This window comes from Budorcas taxicolor, chromosome 5 (genome assembly GCF_023091745.1).
Source record: "Budorcas taxicolor isolate Tak-1 chromosome 5, Takin1.1, whole genome shotgun sequence".
NCBI lineage: Eukaryota > Metazoa > Chordata > Mammalia > Artiodactyla > Bovidae > Budorcas > Budorcas taxicolor.
In genome coordinates this window covers 75,049,750-75,072,417 of record NC_068914.1, presented here as the reverse complement: position 1 = coordinate 75,072,417, position 22,668 = coordinate 75,049,750, and the positions used below count along the sequence as shown (strand labels likewise).

General features: G+C 45.1%; 1 protein-coding gene across 1 annotated transcript; it reads right to left on the bottom strand.

Annotated features, from left to right (window-relative positions):
* Positions 1-339: 339 nt before the first annotated feature.
* On the bottom strand, positions 340-14,216 carry FAM186B (family with sequence similarity 186 member B). The gene is made up of 8 exons (XM_052640902.1): positions 14,121-14,216; positions 12,837-13,062; positions 8,158-8,340; positions 6,161-7,820; positions 5,519-5,711; positions 3,453-3,631; positions 2,606-2,791; positions 340-392 (listed from the first exon to the last, which is right to left on the bottom strand). Exons 1-8 carry the CDS (start codon positions 14,214-14,216, stop codon positions 350-352), a joined length of 2,766 nt encoding a protein of 921 aa, XP_052496862.1. The 3' UTR covers positions 340-349.
* Between the last annotated feature and the right edge of the window lie 8,452 nt (positions 14,217-22,668).

Genomic DNA, 22,668 nt, shown 5'->3' with positions numbered 1-22,668 from the left:
ACTCAGTCCCAAAGCCCAGGGGGAAGATGAAGAGAGCCCTTCCCCACATGCTGAGAAGACATCCCAGTGAGCCTTTGATGAGGCAGGTTGCCAGTGCCAAGCAAACGGGGAGAATGGCACAGTTGGCCCGAGGTGGGTTCCAGTTAGGAGACTAGCCACTACTGTGAACCGGAGAGCACAGCTAGGGGAGCTGATGAGGTGGGCAAGGTCACAAAGGGGTGAGTGGCCTGGACCCACACAACAGGTGGACACGCAGATTTGAGGTAGGCTGGGGGCAGGCAGCCAAAGAGAGGATGCACTTTTGGGTGTGGAAGCAGCATGTCTCCAGAGGCGTATACACACAGAGAATTCACAGACAGCAGCACAACCACCAGCCCAGGGGCAGCAGGAGCCTGGAAAGCGGCAGAGAACTCGCATTCAGGAGCAGCAGATTCTCAGGCCATAGAACCGAGATCCCAGGACAAGGCAGGCAGCACCGCCCTGAAATGTCGGGGATCGGCTTGACATCCAGGTAGGTGGTGCCCACCTGGCATGTGGGTAAAGAAGACAGAAGCAGCAGGGCTTGACTTCTGCACCTGGTACTGTGATAAACTGAATACACGCATGTGGAGGTAGAAAAGGGAGAAGAAAATTGTATTCACCTAAATTCCCCTGGAAAAGAGAAAGTCTTCGGTGGGAACAATATTTTGATAAGTGCTTAAATCTGAAGCTGAGATCCCAGTGGAGGGCTGGGTGTGGGTGGAATAGCTCTGTGTGAGACAGGAAGGAGTTTTTGCATTCTGCATGTTATATACAGAGAGAGGGGAAGAAAGGAGGCTGCTCTGTGGTGTTCATTGTGAATCCTTCTCTCTGTCACCCTCCTAAATTTTCAGAAAGTTACTAACATCGTGAAGCACATGGGGCCAAGTGGCGTGTGTATACTTGATATTTATGAGCACGCATTTATATGTGTCTGAAGAACAAAGGGGTTTTTGGCTCAGGTTGAAACAGATGCAGAGAAGGAGCTCAGAGAGGAGAGACACCACTATGAGGGGGTGGGAGTTGAGGGCAAGTTCAGCCCAGTCTCAGCAGGGTGCGGCCCCAGCTGATCTCTGGGTTACTAAATTCTGCCACACTGTTGTTTCGGTTATTCTCAATTCTGTTTGCTCAATTCTGTTGTATCCAAATCAACTAACAACAACAGCAACACACCCACACACTTGGAATCGCTTCAGGAACCGAAAACTGGTATCCATGTACTAGGTAGGCTATGTTGATGTCCAGCTGGGACTCTCAGGACCACTTCAGAGTGGGATCACAGCCGAGCACCAGCCTCCTTTGATGCTGCTGGGCCATTCTGTCTTCCCTCAGTCCCTGTCGAGAGGACAATGGCAGCACCAATATCTTGCAGGCTTGGTTCTGGTTAGGTCTAGACTGGCAGGCATCAGTGCCCTCTCCCTGTCTAACTCATTCATTCATTCATTCTTTTGTTGCAGGATCTTAGTTCCCTGTGTGCGTGTGCTAAGCTGCTTCAGTCATATCTGACTCTTTGCAACCCCATGGACTATAGCCTGCCAGGCTCTTCTGTCCATGGGATTCTCCAGGCAAGAATACTGGAGTGGGTTGCCATGCCTGCCTCCAGGGGATCGTCCTGATCCAGGGATTGAACCTGTGTCTCCTATATCTCCGGCATTGGCAGGCAAGTTTTTTACCACTAGGGCCATGTGGGAAGCCCCTTAGTTCCCTGACCAGGGATTAAACTGGGGCCCCAGCAAAGGAAGTGCCTAGTCCTAACCATTGGACTACCAGGGAATTCCTATCCCGGTCAGAGATCTTTAGTTGGCGCACAGCCAGGACCACAAGAGACAGCTGGCATTAGTAATGTAGAAGGGTTCCTTGAAGAACCTGAGTCTTCAATCCAAGAGAGGCAGAGTTGAACCTTCCTAACCAGAAAAGCCTCTTGTTGCCCCACTGAGTTCCACTTCCCTCCCCTCAGCTGCTCTTCCTGGGGGCAGTTCTTGAAGGCAGTAAGGAAACGACAGTGCCAAAGATGGGCCCAGGTTTATCCTGAGATTTTTGGTCTCTCTCATCTCTCCATACCTGCACCTGGCTCACCTTGAGAACAACCCCTAGGCCTAGGGCAAGATACACTCTTGAGTAATTTACATGCAAGTCCCAGGAAATAAGTGGAAAGAGAAGACTTCCATCCTGGTCTTCTGAGATGCGCTGTGGAGTCTTTGAGACAACTAGAATGGTGTTGGTGTGGGGACCCAAGCTCATGGCTGATGAGGCAGGTAAGCCTCTGTCTGTCTGATGTGGTACAGTAAGTGAAAGTATTAGTCATTCAGTCGTGTCCGACTCTTTGTAGCTCTGTGGACTGTAGTCCACCAGGTTCCTCTGTCCCTGGAATTCTCCAGGCAAGAATCCTGGAGAATTCCTCTTTTCCAAGGAATCGGACATGGGTCTTCTGCATTGTGGGCAGATTCAATGTGTTACAGTGAGTCATTATTAATGTTTGGAAAGATATCTGTTGGGCGGTTGGACACAGGGAGTGTTTACTCTGCCCCCTGCCCTTAATGGGTAGGTGTCCCTGAATCCAGATTGACCATCCAGGCTTGCACCTTACCGGGCCTTGAGGGACATCAAGCTTTTGTGGAAGGAGGACTGCACATCCAGGGCCAACAGGCGGGGAGTGTCTGGGAAACCTCCTAGCTGGTCCCAGGACAGGCTGGCGGGGGTCTTCTTTTCTATGGGGTAACTGGAGGCAGCCACATCAATTTTCCACATGGCCTCCATCCGGTTCCCCTGCTGGCTGGGGTGTGAAGGCGGAAAGTGCAAAAAGAAATGAAGTTAGACTTGCAGAAAGGGAGACAATGGGGAGCAATAAGCTCTCCAGGGTTTTCTTCCCTCCTCAGATAGTTGTCACCATCCTCTGTGCCACATCTCTTCCCTTCCCAACTCTCAGTCTCACCTCCTGGAGTCTCCTCTGGTTGAGGAGCTACTGGAAAAGGCTGCCGAGATAGCCCCGGTCCTCCAAGACCTGCCCCGGGGCTGAAGCCCTGAGCCGGCCACACTAGGGCGGTTGAGGTGTGGCTCACAGTGTCTCTCTTTGAGCCCAGCGGTCACGGGGTGGGAAGGCTCAAGTTTATTTTTATGGACGGACCAATGCTCGGGGTAAAAATAGTTTTGAGTTCTCAACTGTGGGTCCCAGGAGTCTCAGTTGCATAGTTTGAAACATACTTGGTCAGGCTGGCCCTTGAAGCCCACACACCACACACATACACACACCCTTCATCTAGGCCCATGATCAGAACTGGGCAGGGCGGCTGAGAAGCTGGGCTCCTTGCACCTCATGGGTGAGCTTTGCTTGTCTGTGCCTTCGCTGAGCTTCCGGTCCCCTCCCCAGTCTGCTCACCCCTGCTCCCTGATTCCCCACTCACCCAGCCAGCTGCCCCCGGCCTCCGTGCACCTACCAGGCCATCTGCTGGGGCACACGTGGCTGGTGTTTGGTCTTAAAGAGCTCCTGGGATCGCCTGCAGAAGGGGCTGCTGGAATGGCTGTGCCGCAGTAGGAATGGAGGCGGCTTGCTCTTCCTTGACTTCGGGGAGATGACCACAGGGGTGTGCAGGTTAACGTTCCACTCCTTCTGGAGCTAAGAGAAGCCAGCAGAGAGGCATCATCAGAGAGACAGGAATTTATCCTCTTTCAGAGGATTCTGCTGGGCTACAGTCAACGGAGTCACAAACAGTTGGTCATGACTGAGTGGCTGAGCACAGCCCAACACAACTACTGCCTGACTTGGGGTTTAGGAGAAAGGGGGAGGCCCCGAGAATCCCTCCAATTAGAGACCCCCTGGGACTTCAATGTATCACATTTCCTAGAAATGCCTTGAATTGCAATTTGCTGGTTTTATTCCTGTTTTCTCCTTTGTTGTGGAGAATCCAGACAATGGGCAAAACAGCAAGGAAAAAACTAAAGGAAGCTAGAGCAGCTGGAACTGTGCAGACTCATAGGGTTCATGACATGGGTCAGGTTGTGTCTGGAATGCTCTCTGTATCTAGTCATTCAGCCTCTGCCCTGGCCACCTAAAGAATTATATATATATGGTCCCTTTCCTTCTCAACCTCAAAACCAATTTAGCACGTCAAGACAGCCACAGGAGGTGATCAAGACTAGTACAAGGAGACAGGAAACTGCGTTGGGAGAGGGCTCCATGGCAAGGCTCTCCCAGCTGCCTTGACTCAACTTCCATGCTGAAGCCCTCAGGACACTGCTTTTCCCCAGACTCTGACCACTGCTGCTCAGGACTCAGGGGGCTTACCTCCTGGCCCATCTTAGCAGATTCAGAGTCACTGCTAGCCATCAGCTAGCCTCCTGTGGGCCATGTCAGCACTTGATGCTTTTCTGGCCTTGGCAGCAGGGGAAAGAGTACAGGAAACTGCAGGCAGCCCTTAGAGAATAAAACTAGGTCAAACCCGATAGAGGAAGACTCAGAATGGACTCTCAACAGCAAAGCCAAAACCTGGAAGACAATGAACAGTGCCTTCCCAATTGTGAGAGAAAATGAATTCTAACCTAGACTTCTCTATACAGGCAAGCTGTCAACCACAGTTAAGGGTAGATATTCAGTGAAGACATTTTCAGACAACAAAGGTCTCAGTGATTCTACCTGCCAGGAACCCTTTGTCAAGAAGTGACTGGAGGAGGTGCTCCACTAAAACAAGGGAGACCCAGGATTGGAAACAGGGTAGCTGTCCCCAGAGAGCAGTACAGGGAGTCCCCAGCATGAGGGTGAAGAAGACCTGGAGACCAAGCCTAGAGAGCAACCAGATCCTACAGGAGCTGGACAAGGAGACCCATGGGAGGAGGAGGATCTGAGCATAGAGCTGGACTGCAGGCTCTGGCTACCTCCCCTGCAGAAGAGGCTTCCTTCTCTAGCTCTTTTCTTTTTAAATATTTATGTATTTTTGGCCACACCCTGTGGCATGTGGGACCGTAGCTTCTCTGCCAGGGATCGAACCTGTGCCCCCTGCACTGCAAGCACGGAGTCTTAACCGCTGGACCACCAGGGAAGTCCCCTACAGCTCTTTTTGAGGGTCCCTCAGATCCCCTGGAGAAGGGAAAGGCTACCCACTCCAGTATTCCGGCCTGGAGAATTCCATGGACTGTATGCTGCTGCTGCTAAGTCGCTTCAGTCGTGTCCGACTCTGTGCGACCCCAGAGATGACAGCATAGTATAGATGATGTATAGTCCAGTACAATCCATGGGGTCGCACAGAGTCAGACGCAACTGAGTGACTTTCCCTTTCTTCCCTCTCTTGCTTTCCCCCCATATATGGAGATTGGAAAACTTGCCTTCGTTCTACTCAGGCTGCTGCCTGCCTTCCCCTCTTCCTGGTTCAGAGGCTTTAATTTGCTCTCTGATTTCCCATCTGCTCTCCTGCCCCCAGGCACACCCCCACAGCCCCATGGCTCCATCCTGGCCCTGTTCCTGCTGGCCATGCTGACCCCTGAGAAGGTCACCAGGCGCGAGGCCCACCTTGGGGAACATAGTCGCCATGCTGCTCAGGCACTCTCGGCGCTTCTCCTCCAGGTCCTTCTGCTTGTCTGTCCACACCTGGAGCTGGAGTTTCTGCAGGTGGTCCACGTTTTCCAGGAAGAGGAAGAGGTTCTGGGCCTTGTAGGAAGCCCCAGCTTCTCGCACGACTTGTATATGGTTGATCACGTCTTGGCTGGGAAGAGAGGGAAGTGATTCAGTGGGTGAAGGGGCCTCCTCCCTGCCCCTAGCTCTCTGTTAAGCAGGGATGACTCTGTGTGTGTGAGAACTGGGGAAAACAGGGAGCAGAGGTAAGGTGGTGTCAGGTGAGGAGCCTTGGGCTGGGCTGGAAACAGGAAGAGGAAGTAAGGCAAATGGAGGAGCGTGGTAGGCGGGTTACGGGCAGGTCAGTAGGACGCCCGGAAGACAGTAGGAAGACTGACAGAGGGAGAGCTCTACCTCCCACACCTCAGGGTTGCCCAAGGCTCTGAGGCTGGGTGTCCGGTGCAAGTCCCTCTCTCAGGGGCATCATGTCCAGGCCTGGGTGATTCTCCCCACCCCATGCCCCATGCTCCTTCTTTCTCGTTGGGTTTTGGCTCTGCCCACGGGTGTGGGTGGTGCCAGTGGTTGCCAGGGAAGACTTACCGGAGGCTCTGGAAGTGTCTGTAGCAGATGTACTTGTGGCAGAGGCACCATAGCTTGAGCGCATTCAGCTCCATGGTGGTGGTGGTGAGCTCGAGCACCTTACTGTGCAGGTAGTGGGGCAGCCCCAGCATGTCCTCCTCGGTCAGGAGCTGCAGATTCCTCCTCTGGGCCTCCATGTCTATATGGTATACCTTCTCCTTCAGAGTTACTGGGGCTATATGCACAGGGGGCTGGGTCACCCTTCGCGGGGATGTACCCGTGACAGGAAAGGAGGCCGATTTCTTGGGCTTCATGGGAAGCCGGTGGGCCTGTGGTTTCTGGGTAAACTCGGCTGAACTCAGGGACCTCTGGTTTCTGGGGGTGGGCTGCTGGGTCTTAGGGGACCTGGGCACGCGTGGCCTCCTGCCTTGGCGAGCAGATTGGGCCCGGCTTGGGGGAGGTGCCAAAGACGCGTCCTCCGAGTCCCTCCAGCGACTGCTGGGCACAAAGATCATCCTCTCTGCGTCCTCTCCTGGCTGCTCCAGCTCCCTCCACGGGCCCTTGGGCTCCTGGTCCAGTCTCAGCCGCTGCTCCCTGGCCGCCTCCTCTGCCTCCCACTGCCGCAGCTTCTCCTCGTGCTCCTGCTCTAGCAGGGCCCACCTTTCCTGCCGCTGCAGCCACATCTCCTCCTCCTGCTGCCACAGCTGCCTCCGCCTCTCCCGGCTGAGCTCCTCTTCCCTGGCCTCTGCCTTGCTCTCCAAGGCCGACTTCCTCGGCCTCTCTAGGGACAGCTGCTTCTGAAAATGGGACTTAATTTGGAGTCCTTCCTTCTCCCAGGCCACCTCCTGGGAGAAGTCCTGGTCTTTGGCTCTGTCACCTGGGCTTTCTGCTGACAGTCTTTCCCATTTCTTAGGAAACATGTGATCCGTGGAGGATGGCAACACAGGCTGAAGACTTTCAGCGTCCTTGCTCCTGTACACATCTGCAATCCTTGAATCCACAGTCATGGTGGAGAGAGGCTGATCTGCTGAAGGCATAGCACCACTGTCCCAGGCCATGGCCATGGGGCTTGGGGAATGTGGTGAAAACTGCTCCTCCTTCTTGGGCTCTTGTTGGATCTCCTCCATGACTGTGTCTTTCTTTGGGAAGGCTTCTTTCTTGGCAGCGTCTGGGAACTCAACCAAGACCCTGACTAAGTCTTCTGCTTGACCTCCAGCAGACTGAATCTTCTTCAGCTGGAACTCTAGGGCATGCTTTATCAGGAGCAGGTCATGGTACTTGCCCCCTAAAATTTCTATCTGCTTTAGCAGGGCATCTCTCTTACTCTCGAGGATCTGGAGGGACTTCTGGAAGTACAGCTTCTGGCTGCCGAGCTCTTTGGTCATCTCTATTTTCAGGTGCCTGTATTTGGCCTCCAGGCTCCTGTTCTCCTTGTGCTGGAGGATCAAGGCCTTATTGAGGTTCTCCACCACCGCAGACATGTACCTGATGGCCCTAACCTCCCCTTGGTTGAACATGGTGGAGTCCAGGAGCTCCTGTAACATGGACTTCACCTCGGAGACCTTTAGGCAGGTAGTGTGCTTGTCCTGCAGCATCTGCTCTGGGCTCAGGGGCTGAGGGCAGGATATCGCTTTTTGTGGGCTCTGTTCCTGCCAGTCCTGCCAGAAGGTATGTTTGGACACTAGGAGAGAGAGAGAGAACAGAGACAGTAAGTTCCCATGGATCCAAGGATTATACCAGTTCTCCAGATCCTGCTTGGCCACATTCCCATCCAGCCCTCTTAGGGCTTTGGTACTAAGGAGCTGGGGCGTTACATGAGGCCAGGGGAGATACTGTCGGGAGAGGACTCTGCTGGCCTCAGAGCTTACCTGTCGGGGTCTGTCAGCTCCACAGCACCTGTAGGGCCCAGAGGGGTCTGGACCTATTTGATCGAGTTCAACTCAATTCAACACACTCTTGATCCCCATATTTCCCTGGAGTAGAGTTATTTTTCTAATCATGCTGTTCCCGGTACCTACTTTGTGCCCCTTTCCTTTGTCCTTCAATGAGAGTAGAGCAAAGGGAAATGAGAGACTCGATGCCTCCTTTGGTGGCTATGAGGGAGAGAGGTAACACTTTTTCCATCACCTCGATCCATTCATCCAGGGCTTCCTCTTCCTCCTCACTCTTCCTGTTCTTGATCTCATAGGTCAGGCTGTCACCTGAGAGACAGTGGGAGGTTCAGGCTGATAACAATCTGTCCTCTAGGGAGCCCCAAACAGCCCTAGAGCATGGGGGTAACCCCAGCAGGCTTTGAAGTTAAATTAGCTTAACCTCTTATTAGCTGTATGATGTTGGGCAAATCACTTATTCCCCTGAGCTTTAGTATCCTTGCCAAAAAAGGGTTGGGTATGGATTAAATGAGATAATACAAGTGAAATGATTAACATGAGACCTGCCATGTAGAAAATATGCATAGATACTAAATTGAATTGTTGCACTACAAGGCCAAGCATGTGTCTGCCTTGTTATTTTTCTACGCTCGTTGCCTAGCCTGCTTATTTATTCTATCTGGACAATTAAATGAATTAACTGGAGTTAACAGCTCTGCTTAGTTTCTGGAGGGAGCTGAAGAACCACTGAACTGAGCACTCCTCAGGAGCAGGGCAATGTGAGGAGGGTTAGAGCACATGCTTATACCATCTTCCTCCACCACTGCAGCATCCACCCCATCTCACACCAGACTGAGGTCTCTGGATCTTAAGAGGGGTAGCACCCGGTTCCAGGGCTGCATGCAGCTGGTCCACACCCAAATGGCTATATCAGTTGCTTACAGCTGGCATCCATGCTCTTTGGCCTAGTATCCATTCAGTGCTTTGAATGTCACCCTTGAGTTCCTCTATGAAATAGCTAGTATGCTCCACCAAAAAAGTATTAGAACTAATAAATTCAATAAAGTTGCAGGACCTAAAATCAACACATTAAAAATCAGTTGCATTTCCACACACTAACAATTAATTATCTAAAAAAGCAATAAGGAAAACAATCCCATTTAAAAAGCATCAAAACAACAAAATACGTAGGAATAAATTTAACTGGGGTGTGTGAAAGATCTCTACAGTGAAAACCATAAGACATTAATGAAAGAAATTGAAGAAAACACATATAAATGGAAAGATAACCCATGTTCATGGATCAAAAGAATTAATATTGTTAAAATGTCTATACTACCCAAAGCCATCTATATAGTCAGTGCAATCTCTCTCAAAATCCTGTAGCATTTTCCACAGAACTAGGAGAACAATCTTAAAATTCATATGGAGTCACAAAAGACCCCAAAGAGCCAAAGCACTCTTGAGAAACAAAAACAAAGTTGGAGGCATCACACTACCTGATTTTAAGCTATATTACAAAGGAAATCAGTCTTGAACATTCATTGGAAGGACTGATGCTGAAGCTGAAACTCCAATACTTTGGCCATCTGATTCAAAGAAGTGACTCATTGGAAAAGACCCTGATGCTGGGAAAGATTGAAGGCAGGAGGAGAAGGAGATGACAGAGGATGAGATGGTTGGATGGCATCACCAACTCAATGGAGATGAGTTTGAGCAAGCTCTGGGAGTTGGTGATGGACGAGGAAGCCTGGTGTGCTGCAGTCCATGGGGTTACAGAGAGTCGGACATGACTGAGCGACTGAACTGAACTGACATAGCTATAGTAAACAAAACAGTGTGGCACTGACATAAAAACAGACACATAGACAAATGGGACAGAATCAAGAGCTCAAAAATGAATCCATGCATATACAGTCAGCTAATATTTGCCAAGGGAACCAAGAACACTCAATGAAGAAAGTATAATCTCTTCAGTAAGTGGTGCTGGTAAGCCTGTACATTCACATGCAAAAGAATTAAATTGGAGACTCCTGTCTTATGCCACTTACAAAAATTAACTTGAATTAAATATAAGCCCCCAAACCTTAAAACTCCTAGGAGAAAACTTAGGGGAAAAACTTCCTGATATTCATCTTGGCAATGATTTTTTTTTTTTTTTTTTGGATATGACGTCAAAAGCAAGGCAACAAAAGCAAAAATAAATAAGTGGAACTATATCACACTAAAAAAGTTTCTGTACAGCAAAAGAAATGATCAACAAAGTGAAAAGGCTCAACCTACAGAATGGGAGGAAATATACACAAATCATATATCTAATAAAGGGTTAATATCCAAAATACCCAAGAAACTCATAAACCTTGAGAGCAAAATAAAACAAATAATCTGATTAAAAATGGACAAAGGGGGCTTTCCTGGTAGTCCAGTGATTAAAAATCCACCCTGCAAAATGCGGGTTCAGTCTCTGGTCAGGGTACTAAGATCCCACATGCCTCAAAACAACTAAGCCTAAGAGCCCCAACTATGGAACCTGCATAACACAGCAAAGATCACTATGCAATCAAATAAACAAATATTTAAACATTAAAAAATGGACAAAGGATATGAACAGACATTTTTCTAAAGAAGATATACAAATAGCCAATGGGTATATGAAAAGGTGTTTAACATCACTAATCATCAGGGAAATGCAAATCAAAGTCACAATGAGATATTATATTAGACCTGTGAGGATGGCAATTACGTAAAAGATATGAGATAACAAGTATTGGTGAGGGCACGAAGAAAAGGGGCCCTTGTGCACTGTTTGTGGGAGTGTAACGTGGTATAACCATTTTGGAAAACAGTGTGGAGGTGCCTCAAAAAATTTAAAATCGAATTACCATATAATCCAGCAAGCCTACTTCTGGCTATATAACCAAAGGGAACAAAATCACTGTCTCCAAGAGATATCTGCACGCGCATGCTCAGTGAAGCCCATGTTACAAGAGTCAAGGCATGGAAGTAACCTGTGTCCGTCAGCGGATGAACGGATAGTGAAAATGTGGTGTATATAAAGAAATACAGATAGTCCCCAACTTCTGACTGTGTGACTTTACAATGTGAAAGTGATATGCATTCCGTAGAAAATCTTTGAATTTTTATTTTTCCCATGCCAGCCATATATGGTACGATACTCGCATGATGCTGGCACTAACAGCAAACTGCAGCTCTAAGTAGCCACACAATCACAGGAGTAAACAACAGATAGACTTACAGCCATCTGTATGCATACAAGTCATCCTGTTTTTCACTTTCAGTATAGTCTTCAATAAATTATGTGGGATATCCAACACTTTATCATAAAATAGGCTTTGTGTTAGGTGATAAGCTAATGGAAGTGTTCTGAATAAGGTAGGCTAGGCTAACCTGTTTGGTAGGTTAAAGTGAAAGTGAAAGTCCTAGTCACTCAATTGTGTCCAACTCTCTGGGAGTCCGTGGACTGTAGCCTACCAGGCTGCTCTGTCCATGGAATTCTCCAGGCAAGAATACTGGAGTGGGTAGCCATTCCCTTCTCCAGGGGATCTTCCCGACCCAGGGATGGAACCCAGGTCTCCTGTGTTGCAGGCAGATTCTGAGCCACTAGGGAAGGTTAGGTGTATTAAGTACATTTTTGATTTATGGTATTATAACTTATGATAGGGTTATTGGGATGTACACCCATCATAAGCTAAGGAAGATCTATATTATTAAGTCACAACAGAGAAGGAAATCCTGCCACTTGTGACAATATGGATGGACCTTGAGGGTATTACACTAAGCGAAATAAATCAGACAGGGAAATGGAAATCAAAAAATGCTGAACTGACAGTAAATTGGTGGTTATCAGAGGCTAAGCGAGAGAAATGGGGAGATGTTGGTTAAAGGTACGAACTTTCAATTATAAGATGAATAAGTTCTGGAGATCTAATATACAGCATGGTGACTACAGTTAACACTGTATTGTATACAGGCACAGCTTGTCTTACTGCATTTTGTTTTATTGCTCTTTGCAAATATTGCATTTTTTAAAAACTGCAGGTTTGTGGAAACCCTGCAGGGTCAGATGATGGTTAGCATTTTTTAGCAATAAAGTATTGTCAATTAAGGTATGTACATTGTTTTCTTAGATATAATGCTATTGTACACTTAATAGACTACAGTATAATAAAAACATAACTTTTATATGCACTGGGAAACCAAAAAATTCTTATAATTCACTTTATTGTGATATTTACTTTATTGTGGTGGTCTGGAACTAAACCTGCAATATCCGATATCTGAAATTTGCTGAGAGAGAAGATCTTAAATGTTCTCACCATACACACAAAAAACGGGGAGCTGTGAGGTGATGTGTTATTGTGATAATCATTTCACTGCATACATATATATATATAAAATAATCACATGTACACTTAACATTTATACAATGTTGTCTGTCAATTATATCTCAATAAAGGTGGAAAAAAAGTAGTGTGAGTTTGCATTTAGTTTCTGTTTTGCTAAAAAATGAGATACAATAAGGCTTCATCACATAGGCATCTAATGTCACAATCTGTTATGTTTTGGACAATGACACATTTGCCTCTCGAGGGAGTAGAGGTGATGTGCTATGTCATGAGTGGGTGATATTTTCACTGGTGAGGCACTACGATGTGTCCTTTGCTCCTTCTGCACCCACCACCCTGCCCTTCCCTCCCATCAAAGGCTGGCCTAGGGTGGGGAAAGAAGGAGGTTGAGTGAGCTGGAACCAGAGTTGCTAGGGGAAGGAACCCGCCCTTAGGACTGCACCCAGCCTGCAAACTCACCCCAGTCACCTAGCCAGTGAAGAATTTCATACAAGTGCTTCTCTTTAGTCTTAGCATCTTTGGAGAAGGAGGAAATTTTCTCCAGCAAGATGAATCTGTTCTTGCCCTTTGGCTCTGGCTGGGGACGTTTCGCCTTTTTTTTTAAATCATATCCTAATTCTTCCTGGAAGCGGTTGATGACACAGTTGACATTGTCCAAGATTTCTGAGAGCTGGGAAGAAATATTCTACACGGGAAGCAGCAGATTGTAGTGTTTAGGAAAGTAAACTCTGGCACCAGATGCCATGTCCTAGTCATGCGATCTTAGACAAGGCGGTTAACCTCTTGGGGCCTCAGTTTTCTTATTTGTAAAGTGGGGATCATTATAATAACTATGTCACAGAGTTTTAGTAAAGATTAAATGAGCCAGTATTTGTAAAGCACTTAGGTCAGCACCTGGCACAGAAAGTAAGTGTTAGCTTTAATTACTCTCATTTCAATTATTAAGACCAGGTCAAGGAGAGAATACTAAAAATCCACAGTGAACATTTCTTCAGAATTTTAGAATTTGCCAGGGACTTCTGGACATCTCTCCTCACAAGGATCCAGAGGCAACAGACTAGAAAAATGAGGCCCCAAGAAACCCAAGGATCAGAAAAGTGAAAGTGAAAGTCGCTCAGTTGTGTCTGATTCTTTGTGACCCCATGGACTATACAGTTCATGGAATTCTCCAGGAAAGAATACTGGAGTGGGTAGCCTTTCCCTTCTCCAGGGGATCTACCCCACCCAGGGATCGAACCTGGGTCTCCTACATTGCAGGTGGATTCTTTACCAGCTGAGCCACAAGGGAAGCAAGGATCAGAGGTTCCCATTAAAAAACACACTAAGGCTCATGTGCAGGATGAGTAGAATCTTTGGCTATTTCCCTGTGAGTTTCTAAGGCTCAGCTTGGGGAGATTCTGATAGGTTGCCAAGAACAGACCTGAAATCATGAACTCTGGGCCCCTTCTGCCCTGGTAGGACCCACCACCATGGTCTCAGGGCCATCCTAGGGCTTCCCTTGGGGTGTCCTCTTCCTGGACCCATTGCTGGCCTCGGGGGGTGTGGTTTGATTCCAGCTCACCCTCCAGAGGCCAGTCTATAGGAGGTGAATATTTTGCACTAAGCTATCCACAAACCCAGCTTGCTGAGGATCCTGAGGCCCCACAAGGGCCCAGAGCTGGAATCTTGCCCAAATCTGGCATCAGTCCCTGGCCTCCCCATTAGACCCCAACAGAAAGGTGACATTTTCATCTCTGGGGTTACCTCCTGAGCCCGAGTTAGCTGGGCAGCCTCAATCCTTGAGATGATGGCTTTCACTGATGCAGGGGTCACCAACTGTGGGGGTTTATCTTTCTCCATCTTGGATCACTCTGTTAGTCACAAAGATGTCCTGTGTCTCTGGTGCAGGGGCCTGAACACACAGTGTTGGCTGCTTGGGGGTTAAGGACTCCAGGGCAGCTCCTGACCCCTCTTCCTAGCTGCAGCTCCCTGTAACTAACTGCCAGGTGACAGGTTCCAACTGACCTTCTTTCTTCCAATGACATCATCAAGTTGATTGGAAGAATGACTCCCTGTCATCTATCTGCTTGATTATCTAGCTTTTTATCCACATCACCTAATATATATTAACTTGGCCTACTGCTTTTTAAAAAATCATTAAATGTTATGCTCCCAAACTAATATTAATGGCTAAAAGTAGGGAAAAAAGTTAGAAAAAGTTATTTTCCCAAAGAAGTTTTTTTTAAAAAACTACAACCAACCAATAACTAATGGGAATACATTTCGATTTACACCAAGAGTCAGGCTTAATCAATACTTTCACTGAAGATAATCATCGTTACCAGAGGCCTTTTTAAAACAAATGATTAAAATGGACATTGTTTCATGCCCAGGACTAGAACTTTGCCCGGCATACAATAGGCACTTAATAAACATTTGTCGAATTAATGAATATGTAAGAAAAATACATATATGTGCAAATTATTCTTCTGTGCTACTGAAACATTTAACAGATAAGGATTAAACACTGTAAATTCAGTTCTCAGCAGTGCCATAGCCACTTAAAAACATGTCACCTGAAACCCACCTGTCTTTTACATACTATCATTCATTCACTATGGGCTTCCCCTATGGCTCAAGCTTATTCAAAGTTAATTCTTTCATTGTCTCATTCATGCAATGAACACTTATTGGTAACATTTAATGTTTCAGGCATGGAGCTAGGTGCTAGAAATACAGAAGAGTGAGACCTAGTTCTGCCTTTGAGGTACTCACATCCTGCTTTATGGATTCCTATCTATACATCTGGCACTGGATTCCTTTAATCCCTTGTGATTTCAGAGCATGTTGTAGTTTACAAATAACTTATTCATCCTTATAAACATGTTTGAGAGCCAGCTGAGGCTCAGAGTTATGAGATTTATCTAAAGTTACAGAGCTGGCAAGTACAGAATCAGGACCTCAACCTGCTTTTCTGATTCCCCGTCTGGGGTCCTTTCCTCTTTTTTCCTTTCTCTCCCTCTCTACTTTTTCTTTCTTTTAAAGATGATCATACTGATAATTAAATCACAAATAGATGATCTAAATAAGCTAATTAAAAGATAATAAGATTCAATTAAGAAAAACCCAAGACTCAAACCATGTTCTGTCTACAAGAAACACACTTTAAATAAAATGACACACATAGGTTAAAAGATGGAAAGAAAGAACCTATGCCAATACTAGTCAAAAGAAAGCTAGAGTGACTACATCAATTTCAGATTATATTTTATTTTTTACTTTTTGACCACATGGCATGGCATGTGGGATCTTCTTTCCCTGACCAGGGATTAAACTAGCACCTGCTACAATGGAAACTTGGACCGCCAGGGAAGTCCCAATTTCAGATTTTAGAACAAGAAAGATTAGCAAAGTTAAAAAGGGAGCTGTCTTTTTTAAATCCATAAACTCCATGATAGAGGTGTCAACTAATAAAAGTGATGTACTCCTCTATGTATTTGAACCTAATAACAGCTTCAAAATACATGAAGCAAAAAACTTACAGAAGTGAAAGGAGAAATGGATAAATCCACAATTTCTGTTAGAGACTTCAACACTTCTCTTTCAGGAATTGGAAAAAGTAGAGAAAAAAAAAGCAAGGATATAGAGGTTTTCAAAAATACTGTCAACCAACTTGACTCAATTGACATTTATAGAACACACCACCAAACAACAGCAGGATGCCTTATTTCCAAATGCATATGGAATAATAATCTGGACCATGAAACAAATACCAATAAGCTTAACATTAGAATCATACAAAATCTGTTCTCAGATCACAATGGAATTAAACCATAAGCCAATAATTAAAGAGATATCTGGGAAAATTCCCAAATGTTTGCAAATTAAACAACACACTTCTATACAAGTCATGAATCAAAGAAGACATGACAAAGAGAATTATGAAATATTCTGAACTGAGTGAAAATGAAAATGACATATTAAAATGTGTAGGATGCTGCTAAAGCAGTGCTTAGAGTAAGAAACTAGATAAGTAATTACAAAGAAACTGCAGCAGAAGGGAATCGTATGGATAAGAGTAAGTAAATAAAACAAACAAAGATAGAGAAAATCAATGCAATCACCCAAATCTGGTTCTTTGAAAAGATTAATAAATTGATAAAGCTCTATCCAGCTTTTACCAGGGGGAGGAAAAATACACAATTTACCAACATCAGGAATAATAAAGGGGACATCACTACAGACTCTATAGTGGGAAATAATGAGAGTATTACGGAAAAACTTTATGCCAATAAACTTGATAAATTAGATGAAATAGACAAATTCCTTGAAGGATCAGTCAGTTCAGTTCAGTCGCTCAGTCGTGTCCAACTCTTTGCGACCCCATGAATCGCAGCATGCCAGGCCTCCCTGTCCATCAACAAATCCCGGAGTTCACTCAGACTCACATCCATCGAGTCCGTGGTGCCATCCAGCCATCTCATCCTCTGTCATCCCCTTCTCCTCCTGCCCCCAATCCCTTCCAGCATCAGAGTCTTTTCCAATGAGTCAACTCTTCACATGAGGTGGCCAAAGTACTGGAGTTTCAGCTTTAGCATCAGTCCTTCCAAAGAAATCCCAGGGCTGATCTCCTTCAGAATGGACTGGTTGGATCTCCTTGCAGTCCAAGGGACTCTCAAGAGTCTTCTCCAACACCACAGTTCCAAAGCATCAATTCTTCAGCACTCAGCCTTCTTCACAGTCCAACTCTCACATCCATACATGACCACAGGAAAAACCATAGCCTTGACTAGATGGACCTTTGTTGGCAAAGTAATGTCTCTGCTTTTCAATATGCTATCTAGGTTGGTCATAACTTTTCTTCCAAGGAGTAAGCGTCTTTTAATTTCATGGCTGCAATCACCATCTGCAGTGATTTTGGAGCCCCCCAAAATTAAGTCTGACACTGTTTCCACTGTTTCCCCATCTATTTCCCATGAAGTGATACAACCTATTAAAGCTCAATAAGAAAGCAAAACCCTGAAAAACCCTATATCTACTAAAGAAATTGTAATTAAAAACCTTTCCCTTAAGGAAGACTCCAGCCCCAGATAACTTCATTGGTAAATTTTGCCAAAGATTTAAGGAAAACATAATACAATTCTATATACACTCTTTGAGAAAGTTAAACAGTAACGGAATACTTCTCAAATCATTTTATGCAGTTAGCATTATTTTGCTACAAAAACAAGACAGAATATTATAAAAGCACAGACCTGATATAGACATAAAAGAAAATAAAGTAGAAGCCTTTGACAGGAAAAAAATTATTTGCAAAACATGTACTTGGTAAAGGGCTTGTATCCAGAATATATAAAGAACCACTATGACTCAATTACAAAAAGGGAAACAATCCAGTTGTTAAATGGGTAGAAGATGTGAATAGACACATCACTGAAGATATTCAGGGGCTTCCCTGGTGGTCCAGTGGTTAAGAATTCGCCTGCCAGTGCAGAGGATACGGCTTGATCCCTGGTCTAGGAAGATCCCACAGGCCAAGGGGTAACTAAGCCTGTGCACCACAACTACTGAGCCTGTGCTCCAGAGCCCAGGAACCACAACTACTGAAGTCCATGCAGAGAGAAGCCATCCCCAGTGAGGAGCCCACACCGCAGCAGAGTAGTCCCCGCTTGCTGCAACTAGAGAAAGGCTGCAGGTAGCGCAAGAGCCAGCACAGCCAAAAATAAACAAATAAATCTTAAAAAAAGAGAAGGTTCTCAAAAGGTAAATAAGCAATAAAAAGATTCTCAACATCATTAGTCATTACTGAAATACACCCAAAACCACAACTTGTTAGGCACAATAAAAAGTGTGAGCACACCAAGTGTTGAGGAGGATGTTGGAATGTGAAACCCTCGTTTATTACTGGTGAGGATGTAAAATGGTATGGCCACTTTAGAGAGCTGTTTGGCAGTTTTTTTTTTTTTTTAAGTTAAATATCTATTCCCTACAATTCAGCAAGCCCATTCCTAAGTATTCACCCAAGAGAAATTAAAACATATCCACACAAAGACCTATACACAAATATTCATAAACAGCTTTATTTGTTATAGCTCAAAACTATAAACAACCTAAATGTCCATCAACTGGTAAGTGGATAAACAATGAAATGTACCACTACATATTTTTAAAAAGGAACAAACTACTGATACATGCAACAACATGAATAATCTCAAAAGCTTCATACCAAGCGAAAGAAGGTAGACACAAACTACTACAAACTATATAATTCCACTTACATGAAATTCTAGAAATGTAAAACTATTGTGACAGAAAGGAGGTTAGTTGATGCCAGGAGCCAGATGAGGGAGATTCAACTGACTGCAAAATGGAACAAAGAAGGTCTCTGAGGGAAGGAACTGTTTTACGTCATGATTAATTCACTGCACCCTACACTTCAAATTGGTGACTTTTATTATGGGTAAACTATACGTCAATGAAGCTGATTTTTTTTAAAAAAATTATTTATTTATTTGGCTGTACTGGGTCTTATTTGTTGTGTGGGGGCTCTAGTTCCCTAATAACTAGGGATCAAACCCAGGCCCCTTGCATTCGGAGTGCAGAGTCTTAGCCATTGGACCACAAGAGAAATCCCAAAGGTGACTTTTATATATTTTTTTAAACCTTAAAAATCACTTATTCTTGACTGCACTGGGTCTTTGTTGCCATGCACAGCCTTTTTCTAGTTGCAGTGCATCGGCTTCTCATTGCAATGGCTTCTCTTGTTGCGGAGCATGGGCTCTAGGGGGTATAGGCTCAGTAGAGGCTTCAGAGACGTTCCCCAAACTGATTTCTAAAAATGTAATGTTCTATAATGTTTAAGGCTGTGGAGGGATTGTGGGCAGACAGCACAAAGGACTGGAAGTTAGTCAGGAAGGTATAAGGAAAGAACTCTTTCTCTTTCCTCAGGTGGCAAGTCTTCCCTATTTCATCCCCTTTACCATTGGGGCTGGGACGCTCCCTCCTCCAAGCCCCTCTCTCATGCAGGCCAATAGCAGAACCTTCACCACAGTTCAAGGGTCACACTAGTTGATCACCAGCTCAAAAGAGATGTTTGCAAACCTTTAAAAAAGCAGCTGGGGGCTTCCCTAGTGGCTCAGTGGTTAAGAATCCACCTGCCAATGTAGGAGATCCTACACACCGAGAAGCAGCAAAGCCTGCATGCCACAACTACTGAGCCTGTGCTCCAGAGCCTGGGAGCTGCAACTATTGAAGTCCACACGCCCTAGGGCCCCTACTCTGCAACAAGAGAGGCCACTGCAATGAGAAGCGTGTGTGCCACACTAGAGACTAGCTTCCGTTTGCCACAACTAGAGAAAAGCCTGCACAGCTATGAAGACTCAGAACAGTCAAAAGAAATAAAAAGAAATGCATAAAATTATTTTAAAAAAACCCAGCCAACCCCCTTCGGCAAGCACAGCCTTTTGTAGAACTTCACTATCTAAAACAGACACAAGCAATGTCTTATTAGAACACATTTGTAAGTTCAACTTCATATCTCTGTTATAAAATCATTCAACGTCAACAAGCCTGTTTTGACAAGCCCAAAAATTTGCAATGTAGGACATCTGAATGTTCATATTTGTAAACTACTGTTTTACAAATAGTTAAAAGATATTTAAAGTTTCTGGGTAAAAATGGTAGATTGAACACATGTATCTAATTTTGCTCTACTAAAAATACACTAAAACTATAGCAAAGGGATTTGTTTTTTAGGGCATAAATGCACAAAGACAGGAAAACAGGAGAGGAGACAAGAGTGAAATACTTTAGGAAGCTAGATGAGTGGTTTCTGACAGAACAGAGAAGGGTGAATCCTAGGACTGTAGTGTGGCAACCATATGGCAAATGGAATTGGTTGTGCCAGACTGCTGACCACCCAGAGAAGGCAGGCCTAAAGATGGGACTCCAGAGGTTCCCCGCAGTGACGTTCTTAGAGACAAGTCCACTCATGTACCTGAGCCCACAGAGCACAACTGCTTCTAACTGGGATTTTGGTAACCCATCCTTAATGTGAGCAGACAACAAAGGATTATAAGAGCAAAGAATATACATGAAAGAAACCAAAATCACAGAAAAAGAAATTTAGAGAAAACAGCAATTATGTGAAAGAAGAAAATTTAAACAAAAGGATCATTAATAGTGTCAGAGATGTGTGCATGTGCTCAGCGGTGTCTGACTCTTTGAGACCCCATGGACTGTTGGCCACTGGGCTCCTCGGTCCATGGGATTTCCCAGGCAAGAACATTGGAGTGGGTTGCCATTTCCTTTTCCATCTGAATTATAGGAGTTACAAAACAGAAATGAGAGAAAATGGCAGGAAGGAAATCACAAATGGGATGAGTCAAGATTATTTCCCAGGGGACTTCCCTAGTGGTCCATGGCTAAGCCTCCATGCTCCCAATGCAGGGGGCCTAGGTTCGATCCCTGGTTGAGGAACTAGATCCCACATGCCACATCTAAGAGTTCGCATGCCACAACTAAAGATCCTTTGTGCTGCAACTAAGACCTAGTGCAGTCAAATAAATAAATAAAATTTTAAGAAAGATTATTTCCCAGAAGTCATTGAGTGCCCAGCACTACAAATAGCCTCTCCCAGACATATCACTGTCATTTCAGAAAACTGAAGACAAGGAGAGGTTCAGAGGGAGGGGGAAAGTCACTTATGAAAGATAAGGAGTTAAAAGACTTCAGACATCTCAAGAGCAGTGATGGAAGCTAGAAAGTAATAGCACAGTGCCATCATAATTTCAAAGAAATTCAGGCTAAGCCAAATAATAGAGCAAGTGTCAGAATAGAATAATGGTAATGTCAAATGTGCAGTTTCCAAATAATTTACCTTCTCCTTTCTGAGGAAGCTTCTAGAAGATGGTCTCCTCGAGAGGGAATAAGTTAAAAAAGAGAAAGATATAGAAAATGGCAAATAAAAGACCTAACAAAGGAGAGAGGCAAAGAAAATGCCTAGAAGGATGAGAAAGGAGATGCTAGGTGAAGCAAGGGAGTGGCAGGATAAACATATTGGAGCAGGTCAGAAGGCTCCAGATGTCATCAAGAAGATGAAATTGATAGGATATCTCCTGTATCTACACATTCTGAGAAGAGATTTAGGCATCTGCAGGAAGATTCTGAGGCAGATTTTGTTATAAACACATAGAAAACTAAACAAATGAAAAAACAAGATAATTACTAATTCCAGGAAACATAAAAAGTGCAGGAAAGGAAGAGTAATCAAAGTTTTTCACAAGGCTCAATTGTGAATAGCATATGTAGTCACAGCATCGTAAGAACTGAAAATTGAACTAACAAAAATCATCAAATTTAATTTGGCAGATAGGAGATAAGAAGAAGGTATGAGCAGTGGGGAGAGAGGAAGGGGAAAGAGTTAAATTCTCAGTCCTGCCCCTATTATTTGTGGGGCCTTCGACAAGATTACAGATGGAGACTGACACACTACGTATCTTAATGTTACAAACCAAGGCAACACATTGTGAAAGAAAATACCTTCTGTAACTCCTAACTTAACAAATATACTTTCCTAAGGACCTACCTAAAAGGCCAGACTCTAAATTACAATTTTGGGAATCCTGAGTTCTACAGTAGAAAATAGCAGCCCTTAGCCTCAATGGCACCCCACTCCAGTACTCTTGCCTGGAAAATCCCATGGACGGAAGAGCCTGGAAGGCTGTAGTCCATGGGGTCGCTGAGGGTTGGACATGACTGAGCGGCTTCACTTTCACTTTTCACTTTCATGCATTGGAGAAGGAAACGGCAACCCACTCCAGTGTTCTTGCCTGGAGAATCCCAGGGACGGGGGAGCCTGGTGGGCTGCCATCTCTGGGGTCGCACAGAGTTGGACACAACTGAAGCGACTTAGCAGCAGCAGCAGTAGCAGCCTCTGAAAACATCTATTTCTGCTTCATTGACTATGCCAAAGCCTTTGACTGTGTGGATCACAATAAACTGTGGAAAATTCTAAAAGAGATGGGAATACCAGACCACCTGACCTGCACCTTGAGAAACCTATATGCAGGTCAGGAAACAACAGTTAGAACTGGACATGGAACAACAGACTGGTTCCAAATAGGAAAAGGAGTACGTCAAGGCTGTATATTGCCCCCTGCTTACTTAACTTATATGCAGAGTACATCATGAGAAATGCTGGGCTGGAAGAAGCACAAGCTGGAATCAAGATTGCCGGGAGAAATATCAATAACCTCAGATATGTAGATGACACACCCTTATGGCAGAAAGTAAAGAGGAACTAAAAAGCCTC

Coding starts and splice junctions, on each gene's coding strand:
- FAM186B (XM_052640902.1), bottom strand. CDS start 14,216: ATGGAGAAAGATAAACCCCCACAGTTGGTGACCCCTGCATCAGTGAAA. Junction 13,063..14,120: donor AGCTAACTCGGGCTCAGGAG/GTAACCCCAGAG, acceptor CTTCCCGTGTAG/AATATTTCTTCCCAGCTCTC. Junction 393..2,605: donor TTGATGTCCCTCAAGGCCCG/GTAAGGTGCAAG, acceptor GCCGCTTTCCAG/GCTCCTGCTGCCCCTGGGCT.